Genomic DNA, 25,886 nt, shown 5'->3' with positions numbered 1-25,886 from the left:
TAAATGTGCTCCCTCAAAGTATGATGTGTTGAATTTGGCCAGTTCTATACATTATACAATAGTAAGGAAGAAAAAAATAAAAGAGGAAAAGTCCTGGTCAGGAGGCAACAGTGTAACATAAATAGCCATATTTTCACATAGTGGGTCTGATTTTCTCTATCAGTTGAGATGATCTTAGAAATAACATTCCTTATTGATGCTCAGAGTCTACGGTGACATAGCAGTGGTTAAGTCCCCTCAGCCAGTGGGGGACGTGAATCACCTGATTCTGAGAGCTGGGGTGGGGCCAAAGATGCCACATTTCTGACAAGCTCACGAGTGAAGCTTATGACCGAGTAGCAAGCACCTAAGTTAACCAAATCAAAACACAGGCTCCCCAACTCATCACAATTAATTTTATTCCACAGCATGTGTAAGGGAATGTTATTCTCAGGAAGATGTTCAGGATTAAAATAATAATTAAAAAAAACCTTGAAAGTACACACATTTATGTATCTCTTCTTTTCATTAAATATATATCTGTTTGGCAAAAAAATGTTAGACTCTTTTGTACAAAAACAAAGCAAAAACAAACAAACAAACAAAAAAAAAAACAAAAAAACAACAACCCCAAACCCTTGCAAATTGTCAATACTTGTAATAATTACAGTGATGTAAACTTGGATGTCTGACAGCTTGACCATCCCGTGGAGCCTGTTTGCAGCAGAACCCCCAGCACAAGGTAACACCAAACCTTTAGACAGGGGCCGCCTGCCACAGAGGCATTAGGTTTAGTATATTAGAGATGGGGACGACAACTGATTTCACCATTTGTGCTTTCAGCGAAGGGGCCGGAAGGGTGTGAGGCATGAAGAAGGCAGGTGTGGGCTGGGGCAGAGAGAGGACACCCAAGACTAGCTGGCGAGGAAGGAAGGTAGGTCACAGTCACAGTGCAGATGTGAAGTGGGCATGGGACCTGGGACTGTGTCCGGGAGACCCGGTGCTGGCGAAAGCTAGGACGAGGCTGCTGCTGCTGCTCTTGGGACCAGAGAGGAACAGCACGAGGCAAAGGCCTGGACGGAGGAGGGAAGGGATTTGGAAGCTATTTCAATTCACACGGAACTGGTGGTGTGAGCGGACTCTAGAGAGAAAGGGAACGAGGAGGTGGTGTTTGGTCTTCTCGAGAAGCTAGGCTGTTTCTTCCAGATGCAAGCACTGGGGCACTCCCTTCCGTCTGGAGGGCAGGTTTGGGGGCAGTCTGGAGCTGCCGGCTTGCACATTCCGGGGAGGGAGGATGTGCCTGATGGGGGATAGGACGGAAGGGCCCTTTGGATCTCTTATTGGCGGTGGGTTTTGCTCTGCTCCCACCAGTAGACTGTAGCATGGGAAGTGACCTAAAGCAGTGGAGTCTAGAAACAGAATCAGGGCAGTGAGCAGGATGCCAGGTAGGGGCAGAAGAACGCTGGGGCTAGAGGTGAGGCCAAAGAAAGTGTTGACCCACAGCTTCTCTTGACCGCGAGAGGGTTCCAAGGCGTGGGTGTGTTTTCATTCTTCTCTCCCATTAGCTAGATTTTCCAGTTTTGGAGGGGGTGCTTCTGGGCCCGGCCACTTCAGTTACAGTCATAGACGAAGTCATAGTTGCTGGGCTCCTTGGGGATGGGTGGAGGTGCGTCGGGGATCTGAATGTTTTCCAGGTCGAGGAGGCGGAGCTTGATTTCCATGCTGAGCAGGGTGTCCAAGTCATTCCGGGTCAGCTCACTCATCATGTCTTTCCCCAGCAGCGCATTCAGCCCATCTGTCCAGATACAGTACTGGTGGAAAAGGAGGCGACAAGTGTAACTACTGATGACAATCACAAGTGTGGTAACAATGGTTAACACTGATTATTCAACATGTGCTAGGCTCTGGAGAAGGTGCTTTGCCTAGATCATCCTTTCATAGAGTTGACACTTCTGTTATCATCTCTGTTTTGCAGTCAAGGGAACCAAGGCCCTGAGAGGCTGAGTAACTTGGTAGCAGGTAGTGGGATTTGAACCCAGGCAATCTGACTCTAGTGTCTGCATGCTTCCATGCAAATAATGCCTTCTTACATAATAGCAGGAGGATTTCGGATCTGCATGACTTTGCTACAAGACGTCTCTAACATCCCACCAGTGAGTTTGATTTTAAGCTTTTGGTACAATGTATTCCAACACTACTGCGCTCGGCATTACATTGAGCTTGCTTCTTTCCTGACTACAAGCATGGTTCCTAGTCTAGTGGCTAATCTCTGCCTCTCCTACGTGATTCCTAACACTCACTATGACAGTCCACACCTGCCCTGGAGCCAAAGGTAGTCCCACCTTTGCATTTCTCAGCAAAAGTGCTGCCCAATGTCTGGTGGACAAAATGGCTAAAATTATTGGGTGATTTTCATGGGAGGTGGGTTGGCTGTCTGTCTCTTCTGCCTGAGTCTTCAGTTTCCAGAGCTTTTCTCCTCCATATCTCGGAAGCCTGGTTCCTGGGGACGTGGCTTTTCTGGGAAGGCCCTCCAGAGCACCGAACTAAGAATTTTATTCTTCCTTTCTCATTAAAAGGAACTATGCTCTTTGTTTCTCCAGTTGACTGTGAACTCCTTGAGGGAAGAAACTGTACCTTGTTTATCTGAGGACCTGCTTTGTTCTTGTCGGCTTCCCTCCCAGGGGCTGTGAGCTGGGGACGTGGTATTAGAGCCATGATACCTGGTGGAAGGACGAGCTTCTGCTGCCAGAATCTGAGAAAACCGCCTGCATTCTGGATGCTGTGTTCCTCTCACCTTTTAGGATATTCTAGTCCTACGGAGGATCTCTGTGATACCAACTGCTCTGCTCCTACTGTCAGACTAGGCTTCCTTCTAGAACATGCTCTAGATTCCCCTTTGTCCTGCCCTCACTCAGTCAAGTGACAATTCCAGACCCTACTTAGCTTGTCCTTTGCAGTGTGGTTACCTGGGCTGTGGTGAGGAATAGAACATATCTCAACATAAAAGGTACTACAAGACTGCAAGGACTTTACAAATCTTAAGTCACAGTGATATGGAAGTCTCACCATGGTACCCACCGATGGCACCACTTTCTCAGCTGAGGAGAAGCACCATGGCTGTATTATGAGGTTGTATGTCTTAGTAGTGCAGCCCTGAACTGTAGGACTTTGCCTTGGCTATGTGATCTCTGCCAAAGCATTTAACCCATCTAAATATCAGTTGAGCGCTAAGAGATCTCTGTAAGTATTAATGTCCTCAGTAATACCTTAGATAGATTCTGAACTCATCTAAACATCCATTTCCACATAAATAGCTTTGACAAAAATAGATACTGAGGTCCTACCCTGGAGATCATGAACTTGCATATCTTGGGTAAGTAAATTTTATTCAGAAAAACTTCCAGTGAATTCTGATATACCTCCAGATACTGGTACCACTGAACTCCATGCTCTCTAAGGCTCCTTCCAGCTCGAACGCTGTAAATCCCTAAGTGCTGGGATTACTGCTTTTTGTACAGCCATGCCAGTCCTGGCTAGCTTCCTAGTACAGATTAATGTAGCCCACAGGAATACTTCTGTGGCGCCTTTCTTTTGAGAAGCAGCAGGCACAGAAAATTTTATTGAAAAGTACATCAACCAATAAATAAAAACTCTGTAGTACAGAATCTGAGTTTGAAGTATCAAGATGAACTTACAATGTATTTTGTCTTTTAAAAAACACCATAGCTCTTAGCCTTGCCCATAAAAAGACCTAAAAATAATGATGAACCAAGAAATAGTAAGCACACCTAATGCCCAGATTCTGGTTGCTAAATACCATTTTCTACCAAAAAGGGACCAAGACTCCAAAGAGAGAAAGCAGAAAACATGCGAGAGGAGCCTGGAATATTTTGTCATGGCAAAATGACTGAAAAGTTGTCAAAGACATCTGGGGTCATGTCAGTTGGACACAAAAGTCAACCAGAAGGTGCTCCGACTTTCTCTAGATAGGATAATTTGGACATTGATAATGATAATAACTGCAACCTATTAAAACACTGATATGTTTACATCCATTACTTTATAATGATGCTCAAACGCCAAAACACTTCATTGTTCTCATTTGGAAGATGAGGAATTATTTTGAAGACTAATAAGGGGAATCAAGTATTTATCCTGCCTATTATATGTAAATTGTATTACCTCAAATATGGGGCCAGTTTCCCGCTAATAAATGAGAAGGGAATGATAGAATTGAGATATTAACCTTTTCCAATGTCTAATGGGTCCAAGGATCTAGGCAATAATCATCAATGGCTGCTAACATCTCCGAAAGATAGACAACCAAATACAACACCACTGTTGCTTAAAGTTGTGCTTGAGTTAGATTAATCCTCTAACTATCACTGAACAGGAAACACAGGAGACAGATAAACATGAGAAGTAACAGTGCAGGTTGCAGTAGGCAGAATAAACTCTCCTTTTAAGGGCAACCATGTCCTAATCCCTGGAGCCTGTGAGGATGTTGGGGTACACAGCAAAGGGGATTAAAATTGCTAATCAACTGATCTTCAAGTAGAAAGGTTATCTGAGATTGTCCAGGTGGGCCTAATGTAATCACAAGTGTCCTTAAAACATAGAAGAGGGAAACAGAATAGGAGTGAGTGAGAGAGGGAGTTCTGACTACAGAGAAGGAGGAGGTTGGAATGAAGTGCTGTGGAGACTCAACCTCCATGGACAAATGGAGGCCGTGGCTAAGGAATGCTGGTGGCCTCCCAAAGTGGAAAGGGCAAGGAAGCAGATTTTCCCCTAGGCCCTCCATAAAGGAATTCAGGCCTGCCAATACTTTGATTTTAGCCCCCAAAGATGTGCATCTTCTGACCTCCAGAATTGTAAGGTAATACATTTATGTTGTTTTAAGCCACTAAATTTGTGGTAATTTTTTGCAACAGTGACCACAGCAAACTAATACACATACTTATAATAAAGCAAAATCTAGACTCTCAGCAAGGTTACCAGACAGACGACTTGTTTTTTTTCAATGAATAAATTGCAAAGGAAAAAAAAAAGCAAAAGCAGATGCTCATAAGACAGGGAGATAGAGAGAAAGAGAGGAACCTACAGATTCAAAGAAACTGAAGAAACAAGTTAATCAATTTCTATGCATGGACCTTATTTGGATTCTGATCGGAACAAAGTATAAAAGAAACACACACACACTCACACACACACATACATACACGAGGCAAGTGGAGAAATCTGAAAACCGACTACAGATGGTAGTATCAAAATGTCTAAAAAAGTCAGGTGTAATTGTGGTATTGTAGTTAGGTTTCCAAATGGATGCTATTTTCAGAGATGCACACAGGAATATTTGCAAATAAACACTATAATTGGATTTACTTTGATAGGAATCTGGAGGGGGCAATTGGGTGTGGGTGGAGGTATAGGGGAGACCAGATTGGCCCCGAGTTGATTAACTGCTGACACTTGGTGACAGGCACTGGCAGGAAGCTGAGTTCAGGTCCTGCTCTCTGCCTTCCTGGCTACACAGTGCAGGGGCCAGGGAGACGGGGTTTCTGGAGCAAGGGTCCTGTGGTTTAAATTCCAGCTCTGTTATGTACTACTTGTTTGACTCTGGACAACTTTCTTAACCTCTTTGTGACTCACTTCCCTCCTTTATCGAATGGGCATAATCACAGTTTGTTTCTTTCAGAGGTATGTGAAGATTAAGTGAGGGGAAGTACAGAGGATGCCTGGCACAGGGCAATCCACACTGGTTGTAAGTACTATCATCTTTACTAATGTTGAGGTATTCGATTTTGGGAGGCCACTCTCCTTATGTGGTAAATGAAGATACCTGTAATAGAATGTTCTGTTTTATTGACCGAGGATGCAAATAAAATGAGGTAATACATATGAAAGAGATTTGAAGACAGCAAAAGTATTCACAAGTGTATGGCATTTTTCTCCTCACTATGTCAATAAAATGTGGCAGTTACAAATAAAATTTGGCAGTCCCAGAACATTTATCCTTATCTGGAATTAATGCAAACTGGAGAAAACAGCCTTGCAGAGATTTAAATAACATCCACATTTCTACATTTTAAAGCAGTTTTCTATACTACTATGTATAAGCTGTATATGTCTTAAATATGGTGGCCTGTGAATAACCACAATTTTGTTTAAAAAGAGAAATGGTAGGACACAGTATCTATTTTCAGAAAGATGAAGACAAAGTCATACCCTTTTGCAAACTAAATGTCAAGTAACACAGAATTACATTTAAGCACCATTCTAAATGCAGGATTTGCATCTAATCTTTCCTCTCTCTTTGGGATGTACAATTTTATGCAAAAGCTTTAAACCAGTGAAAACTAGATACTGAATAACTTCTAAATGAGCAGAGTCTCCTAGGGGAGATGGGAAACAAAAGTCAGGTTCTATTAAAATGTTCCCTTCCTTTCTAAAAGCTGTTTATGCAACCGTATGTAAAACAAAAATTTGAATGGTATCATCTAAAAATAAGAGTTTCAAACATAATATTGGGCTCTGGTTTACAAGAGAACAAGTTAAATCAACCATAGCTGCTATTTCACCTTACAAATACATTTTCCTAGATCTATGCTAAATATTTTAAATATAGCTGACAGCGTGCTTCAAGAAGAGAAACAAATTATACATATAACAAGATGTCAAAAAGGAATAAAATCATCTCAAAAATAAAATTCCAACAGCAGAGACAGCCCAAAACTCTTAAAATAACTTAAAGAAACATGGTAGAAAACCTACTTCATCAAATGTTTTAAAGAAGAGAGACACGTTTATCTTGGGAAGATCCTGACTAAAAATTAAATACTCAGTGAAAACCAGTGCTTGACCAGGGCTGATTCTTCTTCAAATCGACAATTATGTCCTTGCTGAGTATGAAGCATTTGTACATTCTTTTTCTTTACCATGAACTACTGGTCGAGCTAGTAAGAGGTTGAATTGGTTATAATGGGCAGTTTTTTTTTTTAATTTTTTTTTCAACGTTTATTTATTTTTGGGACAGAGAGAGACAGAGCATGAATGGGGGAGGGGCAGAGAGAGAGGGAGACACAGAATCGGAAACAGGCTCCAGGCTCTGAGCCATCAGCCCAGGGCCCGACGCGGGGCTCGAACTCACAGACCGCGAGATCGTGACCTGGTTGAAGTCGGACGCTTAACCGACTGTGCCACCCAGGCGCCCCTATAATGGGCAGTTTTTAAAGAAGTCTCCATTCTATTCCAAATCAACAAGATGTTCCTTTGTTCATGATTTTTCTTAGACAGGCTTTTTTTTTTAAATGAAATTTATTTCCAATATTTCTCTCTTGCTTGCTCTTCTAGAGAAAATGTGACACTCTCTCACAAATTAACCCCACTGAGACCCTTACCTCGTGTTTGTCAGGAGCTATGAAGTTCAGCTGGCAGTTTGAGTCATACAAGATCGAGAAAGCAAGTTCAAGCACCTCCTGCAAGGGATGAGAGAAAGTACCACGTTAAGAATGGGTACATTCGTTCCACAGTTACAAATGGTTGCGGACTGAACGTGGAATAAGCCCACACAAGAGGGGCTTGTCAGTGAGGCTGATGGGAAGGAGCATCCTTTTTTTCCAAGGTTCACAACACTTTCCTTCTATTCAGGGGAAGTCTGCATGAACCATCTCGTTCAATTCTCAAGATAATCCTTGCACAAGTGTGATCATTTCTCTTTTATAGCAAGGGCTTGGAGAAGTTAAATGACTGTCCAAAGCCATATAGCCCCAAAGCCATGCCACTCTTGTTTCTTCAGCATCTCCTTTCCAGGTCCAGGGAGGCCTTGAGAAATAGTAAACTCTTCCCTAACCAGCAGATTAAGGGCTGCTCTATCATTGATTACCCCAAATACACAGATGTCCATGTGGGTCTGAGCTTCCTAAAACATGAAAGCTACATGGGAGTCCATGAGGCTTGTGGGTGAACTCATTATCTTTAGGCCCTTTGTTCCTTAAGCTACTGTAGAGCAAAGGCCACACAAAACTTAAATTTTATCCAAAGAGGCTGCAGAGTATAACGGAGAAGCAAGGGCCCAGTGTCAGAATGCCTGGGTTCCTTCATTGGTGAGTGCCTGTTGAATGCAGGCTATGAGTCAGACACAAAGGGCCAAGGACTAAACACCACTGCCATTTCATTGTACCTGTATGACCTTGGCCGAGACACTGTCATGTCTAATATGTATGTATGTCTTAAGAATTTAATTCTATGTGCTGTACAGTATTGGGCACAATGATTATTCTACTAGTTTGAGCAGTCAGCAGGATACAATCTTTGCAAGATGACAGTTATGGCACATCTCAACACCCTACCAGCTCCTAATCTGGAGAAGGGCCAAGTGTATCCACATTGGTGCTCTACATTGTTATAACACACAGATATTGCATAATTTCTCAGGAGGGCATAGCTTTCCACATCACTCTCTGCCTAACATCTATCAGAGGATTGCCTTTGGCCACTCATGCACAGCAAGAATGCCCCAGAAAGAAGATGGACCTCATCTGTCTAGATGAGGTCAATGCCACCAGATTTCAGAATTTCAAATGGGTTAAAGAGTTCTTGCCAAGTGAATTCTGAAGGCTTAGCATTAGCTGGATGCCTCTCCTGACAAAGTCAACCATCCAGCTATTTGGGCTCTCATGAGGTTTGTCTGTATCTGACTCATGAGGAAGGAACAGCTCTTGTTCTGAGCCCAGACCTACCAGGATCTCACACTCTTTCGGCCTCCTCACCCTGCCTGAAGTAGGAGCAAGTGAAGCAAAGAATGCCAAGTCAAGAATGGGAGCTTCTGTAAAACTACCCCATCCTCATTTTCTTTTCTTCTCTCTCAGGCCCCCATTCAGGTCTGCCCAGTGAAGGCCAATAATATTAAAATGAAACAAAAAAGAGCTCACCAAACGAAACAAAAATATTTTTTCCACTAAGCTTGGCATCTCCCTTGGGTCTTTTAGTTTGTCATGAGCCCTACAGTGATATCATAAATTGGTGTTATCTTTTTAAAAAAACCATTCAGGCAATCCTTATCAAGAACCGGGGATCTCATTCCTGGGATTATTCCTAAAATTCTCAAAACCAAGCAAAAACTGTATACATTATTACCTGTAAGAGCATAATATGAGAACCAAATAAATGTCCTCCCCACTTTGGGTAAACAAGTAAAGAAACCACAAGTGAGCAGAGAAGTATATTCAGCCAGCCATTCAGTATAATAATTATGAAGAACTGATCTGATGTGACAAAAATCAAGAAAAATGAATGTTATTTACATGCTGATCACAATAATGAACAATGTCTACCTGTGAACAGAGACTGGAGGCAAATTATGTGAAATGAAAATCATGTTAAGATGCTGGGATTATTTTTTCTTTCAAAAAAGCTTAAAACTTTTTTTTCAATAAAATATAAGCTCTGATCTCATATATTCATGAAAAAATTATTCTTAGATTAGGAACATTGATATAAATGATTTTTTACAAATTTTAGTAACATTCAGGAAAACCCTCTGACTCATGCTTGAGCGATTGGATAGAAAGGGGAGGATAGGCTTTGCTTGTGAACGACCAGTCAGTATATGGCAGCCTGGCAGCCACCCTAGGTGAGCTTCAGAGGTCACTGGAAAAAGGTGAAATTCACAAACAGATTTCTGGGCGGATGCTGGACAACCGGTCCTCTGCTGAGGGCAGTCACGTGAATCATCCCCTTGCAAATGACAGCCAGTGTGAACACCACCAGGGCCCAGAAGCAGCTGCTTGACTAGGTGCTAAAGTCACTTGAGGCCAGAGTGTCAGTGTGGTTGTCCTTGTGACACCGTCTGTTCTGCAGAGGCACAGAGAAGGAAGAGAAAGGAGGGGGCCTGCAAACTTCAGGCTCTGCCCTCCTAAGGCATAAACCAGTGAGGACGTGAGTGAATGAACGGAGCTGTCATGACCTAGATTCCTGATAAACACAGGCAGGAAATGGGAAATTCGTGACGATGTCAATCCCCACTTTCATTTCACTAAAGCTGCCTAGGAGGGGTGGGAGGAATTAATTCTCTGAACCACATGACTGCATTAAAGGCTGCTATCGCCTGTAATGAGTTTTATTGACGTCTCTGGCTTGTTGTCATTGAGTCGTTGGTGGAGGTCAGCTCTTCAGCACTTCAAGCACAGAGGCTACAGAGCTGGGAGCGATGCCACCTCTTGGACTAACACTCCAGAAGCTGCCACCTGTCCAAACTGTCTGTGAGGGAAAGAGGTGCCAGGAGATGGTAGAGTCGTGGTCATGGGTCTGGGGAGCGTCCCCCTCTTGGGTTTCATCACGCTCCGTGGCACTCAGACATCTGATGCTCTGGGGCTTTGCTATTCACAACGTAAGGTCTTTTATGCCCTCTGGATTTAATTCAGTGAAAAACAATGTTCAGGAGCTCCTTATTTTCATCTTCTATTCCATTAATTCACATCTCTCAGCATGTGAAGGAAGTCCTGGGATGGGAGAATTCTGGGGATATGGGAGGCAGGAGAAACTGAAGATTCCCCCCCAACCCATGCCCTGGGGCCTCTGACCCCATCCTCAACTCATGGGCCCTAAGACCAGTGATAAGACATGCTAGGTCAGGGGAGCTCAGAGAAATTCTGGGCATGGATGGCACTTTGTTTTAAGGATTGCCATTTTCCAGGGGTCAAATGATGGACTGACTGAACACAAGAGTAGAGTTTGATACAACATATTTTCAGTATCCAGTGTTGGCTGCCATTCCTTTTATTGTTTTGGGGTGACATGCCTTATTTGGCCATCTTTCCCAGCATTCACTTGAACTGTGTTGGTTCTCCACCATGTATCTAGGTCGTCTTGAGGGCAAAGCATTTTGATTAAAGACATAGGGTATAACTTGGCATGTGTGTGTGTGCTAAAATTGGCCATAGGCATAGCAGTAGATTTCATAGCTGTAACACACTGCTGCTCATCTATATCTCTATGAGTTTGAGTTTCTATTTTAGAAGGCAAAAATTACTCATTCATGTAGTACATAATAATAGAGGATACTGCCTTCTTCAGGCAGCTGTAACTTTCTGGCCCCAATCTATCTTAGCATTATCAGCCAATAGTTCTCCCACCCATTTTCTTCTCTCTGTCTCTATCAATCCTATACTGTAAATTCAATGTCTCTCAATCAGAGGATATTCTTTCATATATTGGAAAGCCCCTGTGCCTTTTCACATACTCTCTCCTCCTCCTAGAAAGTCTTCCTCTTGCTTCTACCCCTGAACAATTCCTTTTCAAAACTCAGCTCAGATACCATTTCCTCTGGGAGCCTTTTTCAAGTCTCCCAGACTCTCCCTGTATTTAAAGGTTCTGGGGCATAGACAATATTGGATTATAATTGCATGTTGGCACATAAATTTTATATCTACTAGACACCCAAGGCCAGGGGCCAGGTTGTGCTTATCTTTCAATTCCTAGCTCCTGACACTGGCATGGTACAAGGAAGATACTCAATGTCATATGAGTATGAATGATGAATAAAGTAAATCTCAGTAAAGGGCTTTTGGGTTAATACCAGGGTTTTCAAGCTGATGCTAGAACATTAGCTTCTAGTATAATCTGCTTCTTATTTCAGGTTCATGAATCACATTGGAAAAATAAAAGCTGGATTCTAGGACATGGTGAGAGGGAAGCTTCTGCTATGTCAAGGATAGTCCTATCCATATAAGTGATATCTGGTCAGATCTTCCTTCTGGGGACTATGTTCACTACTTACGCTCAGAGCTCATCTTGACTGGCATCCAATGCTGACTGAGTGAATGACTCTAGGAACAAGTGCCTGTGCCTTCAGGGAAAGGTTTGGTTCCTTTCCCTTTCCTATTCCCAGGACCTTAGACAGTGCCTGCCATATCAGATGTTGAATGAGTAAGAAGTCCTGTCAGTTACCAATATATTGCTATTAATGAAGTGTCTCCCTTATGGACCCTAATTCTCACTTTGTCTTGCTCAGCAATTAAACTAACCAAAAGACCCATGACATGAAATGTCAGAACCTACCCTCTAGTTGGAAAAACTGTCTGAAGAGCCAGCAACACACCTTAGTTATTTCCTCTACCATGTACTGACAGATCTCTTGTGGACACATTTTGGTCAGGTCTCCTTTTAAGCTGCAGGTCTCCCCTTTTCTACCAGAAGTCCCAGAGGTAGGGAGCAACAGCCCTGTGGAGTACTAGGAGAAGGGGTGTGGGTGTGTGGGATTGAGGAAGGCAATTCTCAGAACCCACGGTTTCCTCTTTGCCTTTTGATGTTTTGCCTGATGAACTGGGTGTATGAACACTATAGATGTTGCAAGACAAACAATTTTCATGTGTATGGAATGAAAGAGCCAGGCTGGCAGACATATTGCCTATCTCAGCCTTCAAAGTAGCCTGGAAGAGCTGGTGGTGACCAGAACATCTAGACCAGTGAATACCAGGAAATAGCCTCTACTGGCTATTTATCTATGTGTTTATAGCACTGGGCCTCATTTATCCATCCATCCATCCATCCATCCATCCATCCATCCATCCATCCATTCAATTTTCCATGAGTTCCATGACAAAAAAAACCAAAAACCAAAATCCAAAATAGACTGGAAAATTCCATTTACTCAGTTTGTTTTGTTGATCTCCTCTAAGGGGAGAGGAGTCTGACACAGGAAGGCCACATCACCCACACATATCATCCGCTCAAATGAGATCATCATCCCCACACCTGTTTTGATATTGGTAACTTGTGTCTTTTCTCATTTTTTCTTGGTTCCTCAGGCTGGAAGTTTATAAATTTTATTAATCTCTTCTAAAAACCAAGTTTTGCCTTTGTTGATTTTCTCTACTGTTTTCAGTTTCATTGATTCTACTCTAATATTAATTATTTCTTTTCTTCTGTTTTCTTTAGGCTTATATTGCTTTTCTCCAGTTTCCTAAGGTAGAAAATTTATTGATTTTATTATTTTTTTTCAACTTTTTTTAAATTTTTTTTTTATTTTTGGGACAGAGAGAGACAGAGCATGAACGGGGGAGGGGCAGAGAGAGAGGGAGACACAGAATCGGAAACAGGCTCCAGGCTCCGAGCCATCAGCCCAGAGCCTGACGCGGGGCTCGAACTCATGGACCGCGAGATCGTGACCTGGCTGAAGTTGGACACCTAACTGACTGCGCCACCCAGGCGCCCCGAAAATTTATTGATTTTAAATCTTACTTCTTTTCTAATATATATGCATTTAATGTTATAATTTTCCCTCTAAGCACTGCTTTTGCCCCATCCCACACATTAAGTTATATTTTATTTCTATTTAGTTTATTTTGTAATTTCCATTGAGATTTCTTTGAACTATGGGTTATTTAGAAGTGTGTTCTTAAACTTCCAAATATTTGGGGAGATTTTCCAGCTATCTTTCTGTTACTGATTTCTAGCTTAATTCCACTCTGGTCTGAGAACATACTTTGTATGATTGTTATTCTTTTAAATTTGTTAGGATATATTTTATGGCCCAGAATCTGGTCTATCTTGGTGAAATGTCTCTTGTGAGCTAGAGAAGAATGTGTAGTCTGCTGTTGTCAGATGGATTTTCTACTAATGTTAATTAGATCAAGTTGACTGATGGTGCTCTTCTGGTCATCAATATCTTTACTGATTTTCTGTCTGCTTCATCTATCAGTTACTGACAGAGGGGTGTTGAAATCCCCATATAATCATGGATTTGTGAGTTTCTCCTTTCAGTTCCTTGTCTTTGGTTTTCTGAAGTTGGCATATTCCATGCCCAAGTGGTTTTTGTTTTTGTTTTTGAGTAGTTATCCTGCTTAGTGTCCTCTAAACTTCCTGGATTTGTGATTTTATGTCTGTCATTAATTTTGGATTGCATTAGCCATTCTTTCAATATTTCTTTTGCTCCATTCTTTTTCTTCCGGTATTCTAATTACACATATGTTATACGTTTTGCAATTGTCCCTCAGTTCTTTGGGGTTCTAATGTTTTCATTTTTTTCCTCTTTACGTTTCAGGTTAGAAGTTTCTGTTGACTCATCTTTAAGCCACTAATAGTTTCCTTGGTCATGTCAAGTCTATTGATAAACCTATAAGAAGCATTCTTCACTTCTGTTACAGTGTTTTTATTGATAGTCTTTCCTTTTGATACATTTCTAGAGTTTCCATCTCTTTGCTTAAATTACCCATCAGTTTTTTCAGGTTGTCTACTTTTTCCATTAGAGCCTATGACACTTATAACCTAGTCATTTTAATTTTTTTAATGTTTATTTAATTTTGAGAGAGGGAGACACAGAGCATGTGTGGGGGAGGGGCAGAGAGAGAGAGAGAGACAGAGAGAGAGGGAGACACACTATGAAATAGGCTCCAGGCTCTGAGCTGTCAGCCTGACATGGAGCTCAAACTCACGAACCATGAGATCATGACCTGAGCTGAAGTTAGACGCTTAACCAACTAAGCCACCCAGGCTCCCCCAACCTAGTTATTTTAAAATTCTGTCTGATAATTCCAGCATCTGTGTTATAATGGAGTCTGGTTCTGATGATGATTGCTTTGTTTCTTCGGGCTGGTTTTTTTTTTTTTTTTTTTTTTTTGGCATTCCTATAATTTTTTGGTTGAGATCTAGACATGTTGTGTCAGGTAATAGGAAGTAAGATACATAGACCTTTAGAGTGATGCTTTATGTTGATCTGGCAAGGAATTGGGATATGTTTAACATTTGCTATAGCTATAAGTGCCAGAGGCTTCAAATTCCTGTAGTGTCCCTGTTTTTGTCTCCTCTACTGACTTGGGGTTCCCTAAGTACTCCTCCTCAGAGAGAGTTTATGCCTTGAAGATCTTTCAGCCCTGATCCAACATTATTATCTTGGAGTCTTATTAGTGTGGTGTTAGGACATGGGTGAGGGACAGTTTTCTATAATTTCCCACTTAAGTCCTCATCTTTTAGGGGCTCTATATCTTGTGGCTGTCACCTTCTCAAGTTGCATAGCCTTCCCTTTCCCCTCATACCCCTCCCCTTTTTCTTGGCTGCAGAGTTTCCTATCAATTTCCTTGAGGCTCTGACTGCTGTTGACTGTTTCTCCCCTACGCCCAACTCCACAGTTGAGGCAGAAAGGCTAAAATGGGGTAAAATGGGGGAAACTGTCTTCACCTAGATAGGAAAAAGGGCTTTGTTATGAAGAAGGCTCTGGCATATTTTACGATTACTCTTCCCTTTCCCCTACCAGAGACATGAGGAGTGGTCCTTCTCAGTTCTTCCCTGCAAGAATCTCTAGGGTTCCTGGAGGTAAAGCTCATGAAAGTACGACCCCCAGAAGACTGAAACCCCAAGTTCCTCCCTCTCACACTAGCCCTCACTCAGCTTAAAGCAATTAATCAGAATTTTCACTTAACTGATCCTACAATTTATAGCACTGGTGCATTTTGCTCCCGGTGAGCACATCTGGCTGTGATTCTTTGGATACACCGGACTCTCCAGATTCCGGGGGTGGGGGGTAGTTTGCCCTGCAACCTCAGTTCTCTGGTAGGTCCAAGAAAATTGTGGATTTTCACTTTATTCGATTTCTTCTTACTATAAGGATAGGGGTGAAAATTCCCAAGCACGTTATATGTTGGGGCTGAAACCAATCTCTCCACACATATTTTACAGAATTCTCTCTATCCCTACTCAGAGTCCATGAGTCCTGGCAATCTGTTTTGCCAGCAACTACACCTCTCCTGGTCTTCTCTGGGTTATAAACTCTTGTTGCTGTCAATTTCCCCTCATTGTTTCCTGCTCAGCGGCAAGTGTTATATAACCATGGGACCGAGTGGAGCCAGTGCTCCCTGAGACTGTTTACTGCATCTCAGTGGGTAAAGGAGGCAGACTGTGAAGGCTGGTATAGTTAGTTTGCTGGTAAAGTTAAGGATGCTCCTCTGAAATCTGATGAGAAGTACAACCCCTGTTTCCCCATATCATGAAGAAGAGAGAAATGCGGTGTAACGGATGACCCACAGACTCTTAGGCATATGCTCTCGTGTCATTACGCTTGTCAGTCAAGTGAACTGCGTGATGGTGTTGTGACAGGCTTGACAAAGAAGGAATTCACATAGAGTTGAGGTGAGTAATACTTATGTAACTTAAAAAACAATGATCTTGCCATCGGCCTTCTTAGTTGTATCTGCTCCCCTTTATCTTCCTATATAGTACTTTCACAGCACTTTTGTTTTTCCTTAACCATAGACAGGGTCATCCTATGCAGATGTGGATTCCCCTTTGTCTTACAACATTTGAAATTACAGATCAGAGATTGTTCACTTTAACCCTGATTGAGAAGGAGATGTGTATAAGCTTTACATTCCTCTTAGATACAGACATGGACGATGAAGGAGAAACCTATCGATCTGGGTGGTATTTTTGGTGCCAAGGTGGCTGGAGCACCCAGATCAATCTGAATAATTTTGTTCATGGATGGGTACTATGTATTACAAGATACTGAGAGGGAGAAACAAATAATTGGCTCCCTGATGGCCCTTCCAAGGGCAAATACTTCCAAACTGAGGGCAAAGGAAATTCTTCCACCTTTTCAGATAATGCCTCCTCCCCACGCCCTCTAGTATGGAACATGGTCTGTTATGATGATCAGTTGGTTGGTAAACTAGGAGGGGAGGGTGAAAAATATTGTGACATGAAGGAGATTCAAGCAGTATTCACCTTTGGGGAAGTTTTCTCCTTTAAGATGGGTTTCAGTTATTTCACAGTACTTTCCATGATGGTGAAGGCTATCAGGCCCTTAAGTTTTCTAAAACATTTTGAATCATCTGGTCTCTGCCTTTCCCAGGCTTCATAGAGACTCCAGAGAAGATTTTAAGAAGGTAAGGACAGCAGATGAAAATGAAAGAGATTGGGGAGGAAGTCAGGGAAGGGAGAACATGAACATAAATGAGAAGTTAGGAGAGGCCCTGAGAATGGATGGGGATGAGTGGAGAAGGCCTGAGAGAGGGCTGGGTGACAACAATAAGGGACAATTCCTGCGGTTGGAAGGGGACAGGAAGTGAGAAAATGAAAGAGGCGGTGGGGATTCGAAGTGATGAGGTTCTGTGAAAAATTAAAAATAGAACTACCCTACAACCCAGCAATTGCACTACTAAGTATTTATTTATTTATTAAAAAAATTTTTTTTGATGCTTATTTATTTTTGAGAGAGATAGAGACAGAATGCGAGTAGGTTGGGGCAGAGAGAGAGGGAGGCACAGAATCTGAAGCAGGCTGCAGGCTCTGAGCTTTCAGCATAGAGCCTGACGCAGGGCTTGAACTCACGAGCTGTGAGATCACAACCTGAGCTGAAGTTGGATGCTCAACCGACTGAGCCACCCAGGCGCCCTAGTCAGTAATTATTTAAAGGATACATGAGTGCTGATTCGAAGGGGCATATGCACCCCAACATTTATAGCAGCACTATCAACAATAGCCAAATTATGGAAAGAGCCCAAATGTCCATCAACTAATGAATAAAGAAAATGTGGTACACACACACACACACACACACACACACACACACACACAGGAATATTACTTGGCGATGAAAAAGAATAAAACCTTGCCATTTGTAACATGGATGTGTATTATGCTAACTAGAGTGTAGCATACTAAGTGAAGTCAGTCAGAGACAGACAAATATCAAATGATTTTACTCATATGTGAAATTTAAGAAACAAAACAGATGAACATAGGGAAAGGGCAGAAAAAATAATATAAAAACAGAGAGGAAGCAAACCATAAGACTCTTAAATACAGAGCACAAACTGAGGGTGGCTGGAGGGGTGTTGGGTGGGGGGATGAACCAAATGGGTGATGGGCAATAAGAAGGGTACTTGTTGGGATGAGCACTGGGTGTTATACATGAGTGATGAATCACTAAATTCTATTCCTGAAATCATTATTACACCATATGTGCACTAACTTGGATTCAAATAAAAAAAAAAGAACATGAAGAAAAAAAGAAAGTGATCAGTGAAATCACAAGGCTGAGAGATGTAAAAGCATTAGGAAAGGACGAAGGAAGGCAGAATAAGTGATATGCAATAGCACACGCATGCGCGCACACACACACGCACACACACGCACACACGCATTGCTACTAAAGCAGGGCTGGGCCCACCACAGTTGCTGACTGCACGGTGTGCATAGAACTGTTTGCAATAATTTCGGAATCATACCTTGTTTTGTTTAAGGGCACCTTTCTCTTTCATATGAGGGCAGTCCTTCCCCGTCACCACCGCTTTGATATCTGCCACCGGCACTGCAATTCATAAGAGAAAATGAAAGTAACTACACCATGTGAAAGCTGAGATGTCAATAAAGAGTCAGGAGTGAGCACTGAGTCGGCGGGCGCAGTTGTCATTCTGAGAAACTACCGCAGAAAGAGGAAATAAAAAAAGAGGCAAAAAGAGAAAGAGGAGTCAGGCAGGGTCCCAGGGACAGAAAGGAAAATAGTCTGCTAAAAAGCATCCCTGGGGAGAAAAGTCTATGTTCACGACCAGAATTTGTGAAACAAATGCCCATTTGTGAAACAAATTCCTAAGAAAAGCTATCATAGTCATGTAAAAGTGATGGTACTAGAATCAGTAGTAATAATAATGATAATAATACCAGTGGTGCTAATCCTGATATTAGGCAAGACCCCTTTTGCTAGGAACAATGCCAAGTGCTTTGCTTCTGAGAAGCTATTAGCTTCTGAGTTTTGGATAATGAGGAGAAGCAACCTTACCACAAAAAATTGATCTGAATCTGAAGAGTCGCTCTCCAAATCCTCACTCTCTACCACCTTGTTAATTCTCACAACTCTGGGAGACAGATTTTTGTAATCTCTGTTTTACAGACAACGAAAGTAAACTCAATTAAATAAAGGGAACATTCCTTTCTGATAGGGAGATGGTAGCCGGTATTTATCTTGGAGAATAATGCAGTTTTAGATAAAACGATGTTATCTCATGTCTTACTCAGGACTTGGAGGAAGATAAAAGACGGGTTTGTGCGTTTCAAACTTTTGTCAAGATCACCTGAGAGAGGGAAGGCAGTGGGATGGTTTGGAACCATAGCTTAAAAAACTGTGAAGTCACCTGTCCCTCTCCAATCCCTGATCTTGTAGTTCCACAAGGGACTGTGAATCTAGAGGCCCACTTAGGATCTACAGAAACTTCAAGTAACCAATGTCTTAGACTCCCTTAATGGAGAAGATGATGAGAGATTTCATAATTAAAATTCCCCTGCTTATATTGGGGATTGGGTTGTGGGGGAGAGATTTAGACGAAGACGAAATTATGAAATATATAGAATATCAAAATGATACAACAGGAAGGCCTTTTAAAAAGCTAACATTTTTCAGGTACCCTAAAATTCCTAAGACTTTGTTCAAATCTGTCCATATCCCTGAGAGCTTTCTTTAGCCCCAGAGAAAAGTGGGGTTTTGATCAACTCTTCCAGGAATCTCTGCATATACTCCCTGCTATCTGCCCCACCATGTCTGCTCCTTCATCCCGCAGTCCTAATTCTAGATCCCTTCGGCAGAAATTACTTGTGCTGAGTGGTATCTGGCTTTCCTCCCTTTCTGGACATATATATGGAAGATTACACTTCCCAGCAACCTTTGCAGTTAGGTGGGGCCACATGATTATGTCTGGCCAGTGAAATGTGAGAGGCAACGGCATGCCAGTCTCTTCTAGACAGAGGCAGTAAAAAGTCACTGTCCACCAGAATCTCTTCAGAAACTGAACAAGCCATATATTCCATCCAGATGGCACAGCTGTGGGAGGGCAGAGCAGTCACTGGCCTGTGTCCCTGAGTGACTATGTGGGGCAGCACTTTCATACCCCATGTCAGTCACATAACATGAATGAGAATATACTCTTAGCATCATAAGCCCCTGTGATCTGGGGGGGGGGGGGTCACTTGTTCCCGCAGCATAAGTCAGCAATGCAGCCTATCTTCACTGGCAGAATCCTTTACCTGGGATGTCTTTCCTGTCTCTGTTTGGCCCCTTTGAATTGGCATCTTCCTAAAGACAGTCTCTATAATTCCCGGACCTACTTTTGACCACAACCACTGACTTCAGTTCTTCTGAGGTCCATTTTTTGTAACCAGTGATCAGCCCTGTTCCCCTCAGTGGTCAATTGGGTTGCCTAATCACTACCCCAGGAGTGGACATTTGGGTCCTCTGGGAAGTTGGGTCAACTCCGTGTTTACTTTTCAGTTGAAAACCCGACACTGAAGTGAATTTGTGAAAGAGTTAACATCCTAAGTCAAAAGCCTTCTCAAGCTTCAGATGGAGTTTGAGTCACAGTTACTGTGCAGAGAGTCTTTTGTTGTATCATATATAACATGGTCAACGAACTAGAAAGAGTTTCTACAATCTATAAATACTAAGTTACCCTTTGGCTTTGAAAAGCCATCATATGGAACGGGACAAGAGTAACACAAAGGTCTACAGTGGGAGTAGTCTTCAGAATCTCTAATGAGGAGGCTTCGGGGAAGAAAAGGCACTTTTCTACTGTGCTTGTGGCAGTACATATTCTGTTTTTTATATGCATTGTCCCCTGTCAAGGAGACAAGCTGCTATATTACTCACAGGATTATGGCTAAAAGGAAACACAAAATTCTAAAAATACAGCATGGCTTTTAAAGGTTGCTCTTTGCATAGTTTGTCTCTAGATGCATTGGAAGATTAGGCATCAGAAGGCTAGAATGCCGTCCTTTCTATTCCCATGAGCAGAATCAGACTCACGGCTCTTGAATCTACACTCTGAGGAGGCAGGAGCGGGCTCCTGATTACTTCAAAGTCAGGCTAGTGTTTCCATTAGGCATTTTTATGTGGGAGCAGCATAAAGAAAGGGTGCCGAGAGATATGGGAATCAAAAGGGCCCCTGCTGGCACCCAACAGTCCACTCTAAATCTTTGGAGGTATGGCCTCATTTCTTTCTGCCCTTTTTTCTCAGTTTGAGCTGGACTGAGATCATCTCATCCAATACGACCATTTTACAAATGGGAAGACTGAGGCCTCAACAGAGGAAATAAATTATACAATGTCACATAGTTAGTGGAGGACAGAGTCAGGACTGTTTTTTCTTCTACCCTACCCTCCCTTGCTTGGTCATGACTACTCCCTACGTTTGGAAGCTGTCAGAATCCTCAAATCATGCTGAACAGAGCCCCAGATGTGGTTATCACTTCAGACTCTCTAGGAAACTCTTTAACTGCTGATATCTGTGGAAGGATCTGTAATTGTGATTCAAAACAAAAACACAATTGAAAAGGCACACATGGCCACCAACATAGTTTTAACTTTCACCACTGAGAGCCACATTGAGGCAGAAACCACCCCAGGAAGTAGCTAGTAAGCCAAGAGCCCTTGCTGCAGACACAGCTCCATAGACGCTCTGGTGAGTGGTGACGCTCAGAGGAGGGACAGGCTGATCCTATCCCTGTTCAGTTCAATGAAGAATCTGATCTCTATCCTGGCAGCACAGAGTGGTGGGAAGGGCTGTGCCCTTGGTATCAGACTGGCTTTGAATTCTAGATCCACCTACTGGTTGTACCACTTTGGGCTTAAGTTCTTGGAGCCTAACCTTCCTCATCTGCAATGTGGAAACTATGGCATCAGCTACTCATATGGTTGCTCCAAGAATGAAGTCCTATTGCAGGAGCCAGGATCATTGTTGGCTTCTAATCGAGGCAGCACAGGTAGTGGGGAAAAGCCTGGGCCATGGAATTGGATGGCTGCAATCAGATCTCTGTTCTGTTTCCCGGCCACGTTTTCTGTACCTCCGTTTCCTTAACTGTAAAACAAGGGCAATCATGTCTACCTCTCCAGGTTGGTGAGAGGGTAATTTATGTAGAGCTCTTAGCATAGTGCCTGGCATATAGTAAGCACTCAATAAATGTTGTCCACGATTATTCTCATTACCAATAATCAATGTTAAATTGTCTCTATAGATCAAGGGACCTGAAGTATTCACTGTGCTTCAGTGACCCAAATTGCCCACTCTGTTTTGCTGTCTCAGCTGCCCCTCCCACCCTCTGTAATAGGCTTAATCGCCTTGTGCAAGGGAGTGAGCCTTCTTTCTGGCCCCTTGGATGTGGGGGTGAGAAGCTCTGGCCTAGATTCTTTCAAAGGGAGGCACTGAGGGGCCTGGGGCACAGCTGGAAAGCAATGGAGTCTAGTGTCTGGTGAGGGTGATGCAAGCCTGTAAACTTAGCGGGAGAGATGTAGGGCCGTATCTCCTGCCAAACAAAAGTAATATGAGAAGAGACTTCCTAAACCTTCAGGGATGAAGACAGCCAAGGAGAGGCCCTCAATCTTTACTCGCACTCTCTATATCAAGAAGATTCAATTACACTATTTGGTTCATCAATATCTCAATATTCAGCACTGATTAACTCAAGGGGCGGAAGACAATTTCCCCCTTGGTCTCAAGAGAGGGCAATCGTACATGACAAGAGCAAGGCACTTGAAATTAATTAGAGGAACATTTCATTTTTCTAGTGGAATGAGGTTTATGACTTTTAAGGGCTCTAAGATGATGGGCAGAATGCCCATGGAATTGGAATTAAAGGCAAACCAGGTGCCAGGCCTGAAGCAGCAGACTTTAGTTTCCCAAGATGGGGCTTCTCATCTCGAGCACATACCAGGTTCATTTTACTTATTTACGTGAATACACCCCCTCCTTGGCTCACATGTGCCTACAGATATAATCTCAAGAACACACACACACACACAGACACACACACACACACCCCTGCATGCATACACCTGTACAAGTATGCATTCCTGGTTTATTTTTCAATGGATAGACTGTTAATGGAGAAACTCTTTTGAACTCCGAAGTACTGGATTTCAAAGGCTGCAGAGGTAAGGTAAGGTAAGACTAGAGTTTTGGAGCCATTGTCAGAACGGACGATTGTAACCCTTTCCCAGGACCAGTATCACTCTGTGGCCACTACCAAAAGCTGTTTAGAGATCTGCAGCTCTAACCTTGCTCCTCTGTGAACACCCTGGCAAGCTGGTTCTCTCTGGCATTGGCATTCCTGGTTTATATCTGGTTACTTTTACCCTGGGCTCCTGGGGGTGCAGGCCTTGGTAGAACTGGGGGTAGGGGCATCAGCTTGTGGGCAAGCCCAGGAACTGCCCCTACAAGTTCAGGAGCTGTCCACCCCTTGACCTTCTCTAGGAGCTGGGCTACCAGTTTCCTAAGCAACAGAAACAGCTAGAATGGGGGTGCTGCATATAACACCTGTAAACAATGCCAATCAAATGCCTATATGTGAGTTGAGAAGTGGATTATATCCCTATAACTACGGGAATAAATAATATGTCCAGTGAGTGGGAAAGCTGATTCATTGGTCCATGTGGGAAAAAAAAATGAATTATGCTGTGTGCAAGTGTGTTTGAGTGTGTGTGTGTGTGTGTGTGTGTGTGTGTGTGTGTGTGTTTTCCCCAGACCACTTTCCCTATTTCGTGGTCAGGTGAAGAATGAGACTGTGGCAGACTGTGTATAGAACTGGTTGCAGGATGCCGGGGTGGCTCAGTTGGTTAAGCATCCCAACTCTTGATTTCAGCTCAGGTCAGGATCTCACAGTTTGGTGAGTTTGAGCCCCATGCTGGGCTCTGTGCTGACAGTGTGGAGCTTACCTGGGATTCTCTGTCTCCCTTTCTCTCTCTGTCCCTCCGTAGCTTTCTCTCTCTCTCTTTCTCACTCTTTCTCCCTCTCAAAAATAAATACATAAACATAAAAAAAAAAAAACCAAAAAACTTCTGTTTGCTTTGAGCAATAGTCACCATTAACTCTTCATTTTCCCACTGTAGCAGTGATTCCAAATTGCTGGCCTCTGGACAGTTCCAAGTTCGCGAGCAAAGTTTTGCCAGTAAGTTTTCACCAGTGAACAGCAAAGAGAGGAAAATGAAGACCAAGCTGTGAGTTTTTAATAAAGCTAATTTAATTTAGTAGAAGCAACTGTCCTATATTCCAAGATTAGGTCTTTCAGCTCTTTCTTATTGTTTTTCATGATTAAGAGCCCCTCCCCCTTCTTTTTTTAATGAAAGGAATGTGATATTAAATTTTAGTTAGATCTTATTTCTTACTAGACTTTTTTTTTTACCAAAATGAAAAGTTGGCAACCCACTGTCAAATCACTTTTTTTTTTGTTCTTTTACAATATTTACTTACTGGTAAAGCCAAATTTAGGAAATCATCACGAAGATTATCAGGCAGTATCTAGCTCAGCAGTTCTCATTCTGAGTGTGCATCAGAACTGCCTGGAGAGTCTGTTTTAGACAGAGGTTGCCGATCCCTGTCCTCAGAGTTTCTGATTCAGTAGGACTGGAAAAGAGGCTGGAGAATCTGTATTTCTAGTAAATTTTCAGGAGATGCTGCTCACGGGTCAAGGACCATACTCTGAGAACCACTGGCCTGGCTTGTCCATGGTGGAATGGGGAAGGCTTTCTGAGACTTGAAGGGAGGATCCTCATTGTAGGCAGAGGCCTGGAACGCTGCCAATGCCGAGACACTGTCCCAGACGCTGTAGCTGTGGGCTTCAGATTTCTTCCACCTTCCACTAGTGAGGCCAATAATGTGGGCCAGAGAAGCAGTGCTCCTATGAAAGCAAACAAGCTTGCTTTCCGAGCTAAGTGACTCTACAAAGACTAGACTGTTCCATTTCTAAGCTGGAGGAAGAGAGAATTTTCTAGGTTGTCCACCTGATATGTCAGCGCAGATTCTGAATGTGTCAGGCATTTGTCACTTGTGGTTACTTTTTGCCTTTGGTGGCCATGGGCTGCAAGGAAGGTAGTACAGAGCTGACTTCCTTGGGCCCTGGGGTGATGAGAGGAAAGACCTTGGGGCTTGGGGCTAAGGATTCAGTCTGTTACATCCTGCTGAGATGACTTATGCAGGGTCCGTGTAACTTTTGAAGGCTACTTAATAGTGTTCTTTATTTGTTTTCTCACTCTTTCCCACTCTGATTTCTCTAACTGGGATGTCCTCTGAGGTTATGTTCATTTTATCTCATTTTTCTTCCAAATGAATGTATCACCTTTATGTATTTTAATGTTTATATAATACTTGGTTTAATTCGCACACTTAATACTGTCTAAGAACCTGGACCTGGTTTGGTGTTGGGCTAAAATAATCTGGCAAATTACTGGCTCTTCAAAAACATACACATTAAAATAGAATTGTACAGAAACAGCAAAGAAATACAAATAATATGTGTTTCAGGGATATGTATTTTAGCTGATGATAGAATGTAACTGATCATAAATGTTCTAAGTGTCAGGGGCCCCTGGGTGGCTCAGTCGATTGAGCTACCAACTCTTGGTTTTGGCTCAGGTCATGATCTCATTGTTCATGGGTTTGAGCCCTGCTGACAGTGTGGAGCCTGCCTGGGATTCTCTCTCTCCCTCTCTTTCTCTCTGCCCCTCCCTGTCTCACACACACATGTGCCCTCTTTCTCTCTGAAAATAAATGAACATTAAAAAATATAAATAAATTTTTTAAATGCCTGAGTTACTTCTCTGAAGCAGGTTAGCCATCCTGGGGTCTCCCATTAGCTCTGCATTACAGTCATGGGATACACTAAACTATAATGAGTACATGCGGTAGGGATCAAGTTCATGATTCATGGAAAATTATTCTGGGTCATCAGAAAAAGGCAATCGACAGAGTCAGGTTTCTATTGTCTTTGCTCCTTAAAACAGCAACTGGAGGAGTAGTGTGAAAGTGGACATCTGAAACCCAGCTTTACATTTTTCAGGAAAGATATGTGAGCATTCCTTCTGTGCCCTCCCCTTTTCTGTCCCGAAGCCCCAGTCTATCAGGGTCTCGTACGTGATGAGAATGCTCAGGCCAGGA

At 42.7% G+C, this 25,886-nt stretch overlaps 1 protein-coding gene across 8 annotated transcripts in view; it reads right to left on the bottom strand.

Annotated features, from left to right (window-relative positions):
- Positions 1-381: 381 nt before the first annotated feature.
- Positions 382-25,886, bottom strand: part of ELMO1 (engulfment and cell motility 1) — a 641,219-nt gene continuing 615,714 nt past the window's right edge. For all 8 annotated transcript variants that reach the window (XM_040472227.1, XM_040472225.1, XM_040472231.1 and 5 more), the window contains 3 exons: positions 18,201-18,283; positions 7,377-7,454; positions 382-1,790 (listed from right to left, as the gene is read on the bottom strand). In XM_040472227.1, the coding sequence (XP_040328161.1) occupies positions 1,590-1,790; positions 7,377-7,454; positions 18,201-18,283 (362 nt within the window). In that variant the 3' untranslated portion in view covers positions 382-1,589. The remainder of the gene's footprint in view (positions 1,791-7,376; positions 7,455-18,200; positions 18,284-25,886) is intronic.

Source organism: Herpailurus yagouaroundi, unplaced genomic scaffold (genome assembly GCF_014898765.1).
Source record: "Herpailurus yagouaroundi ecotype Mexico unplaced genomic scaffold, PumYag 100, whole genome shotgun sequence".
In the NCBI taxonomy this organism is placed as follows: domain Eukaryota; kingdom Metazoa; phylum Chordata; class Mammalia; order Carnivora; family Felidae; genus Herpailurus; species Herpailurus yagouaroundi.
Note: the sequence above shows the minus strand (reverse complement) of the source record. Positions and strands in the feature narration are given on the sequence as shown.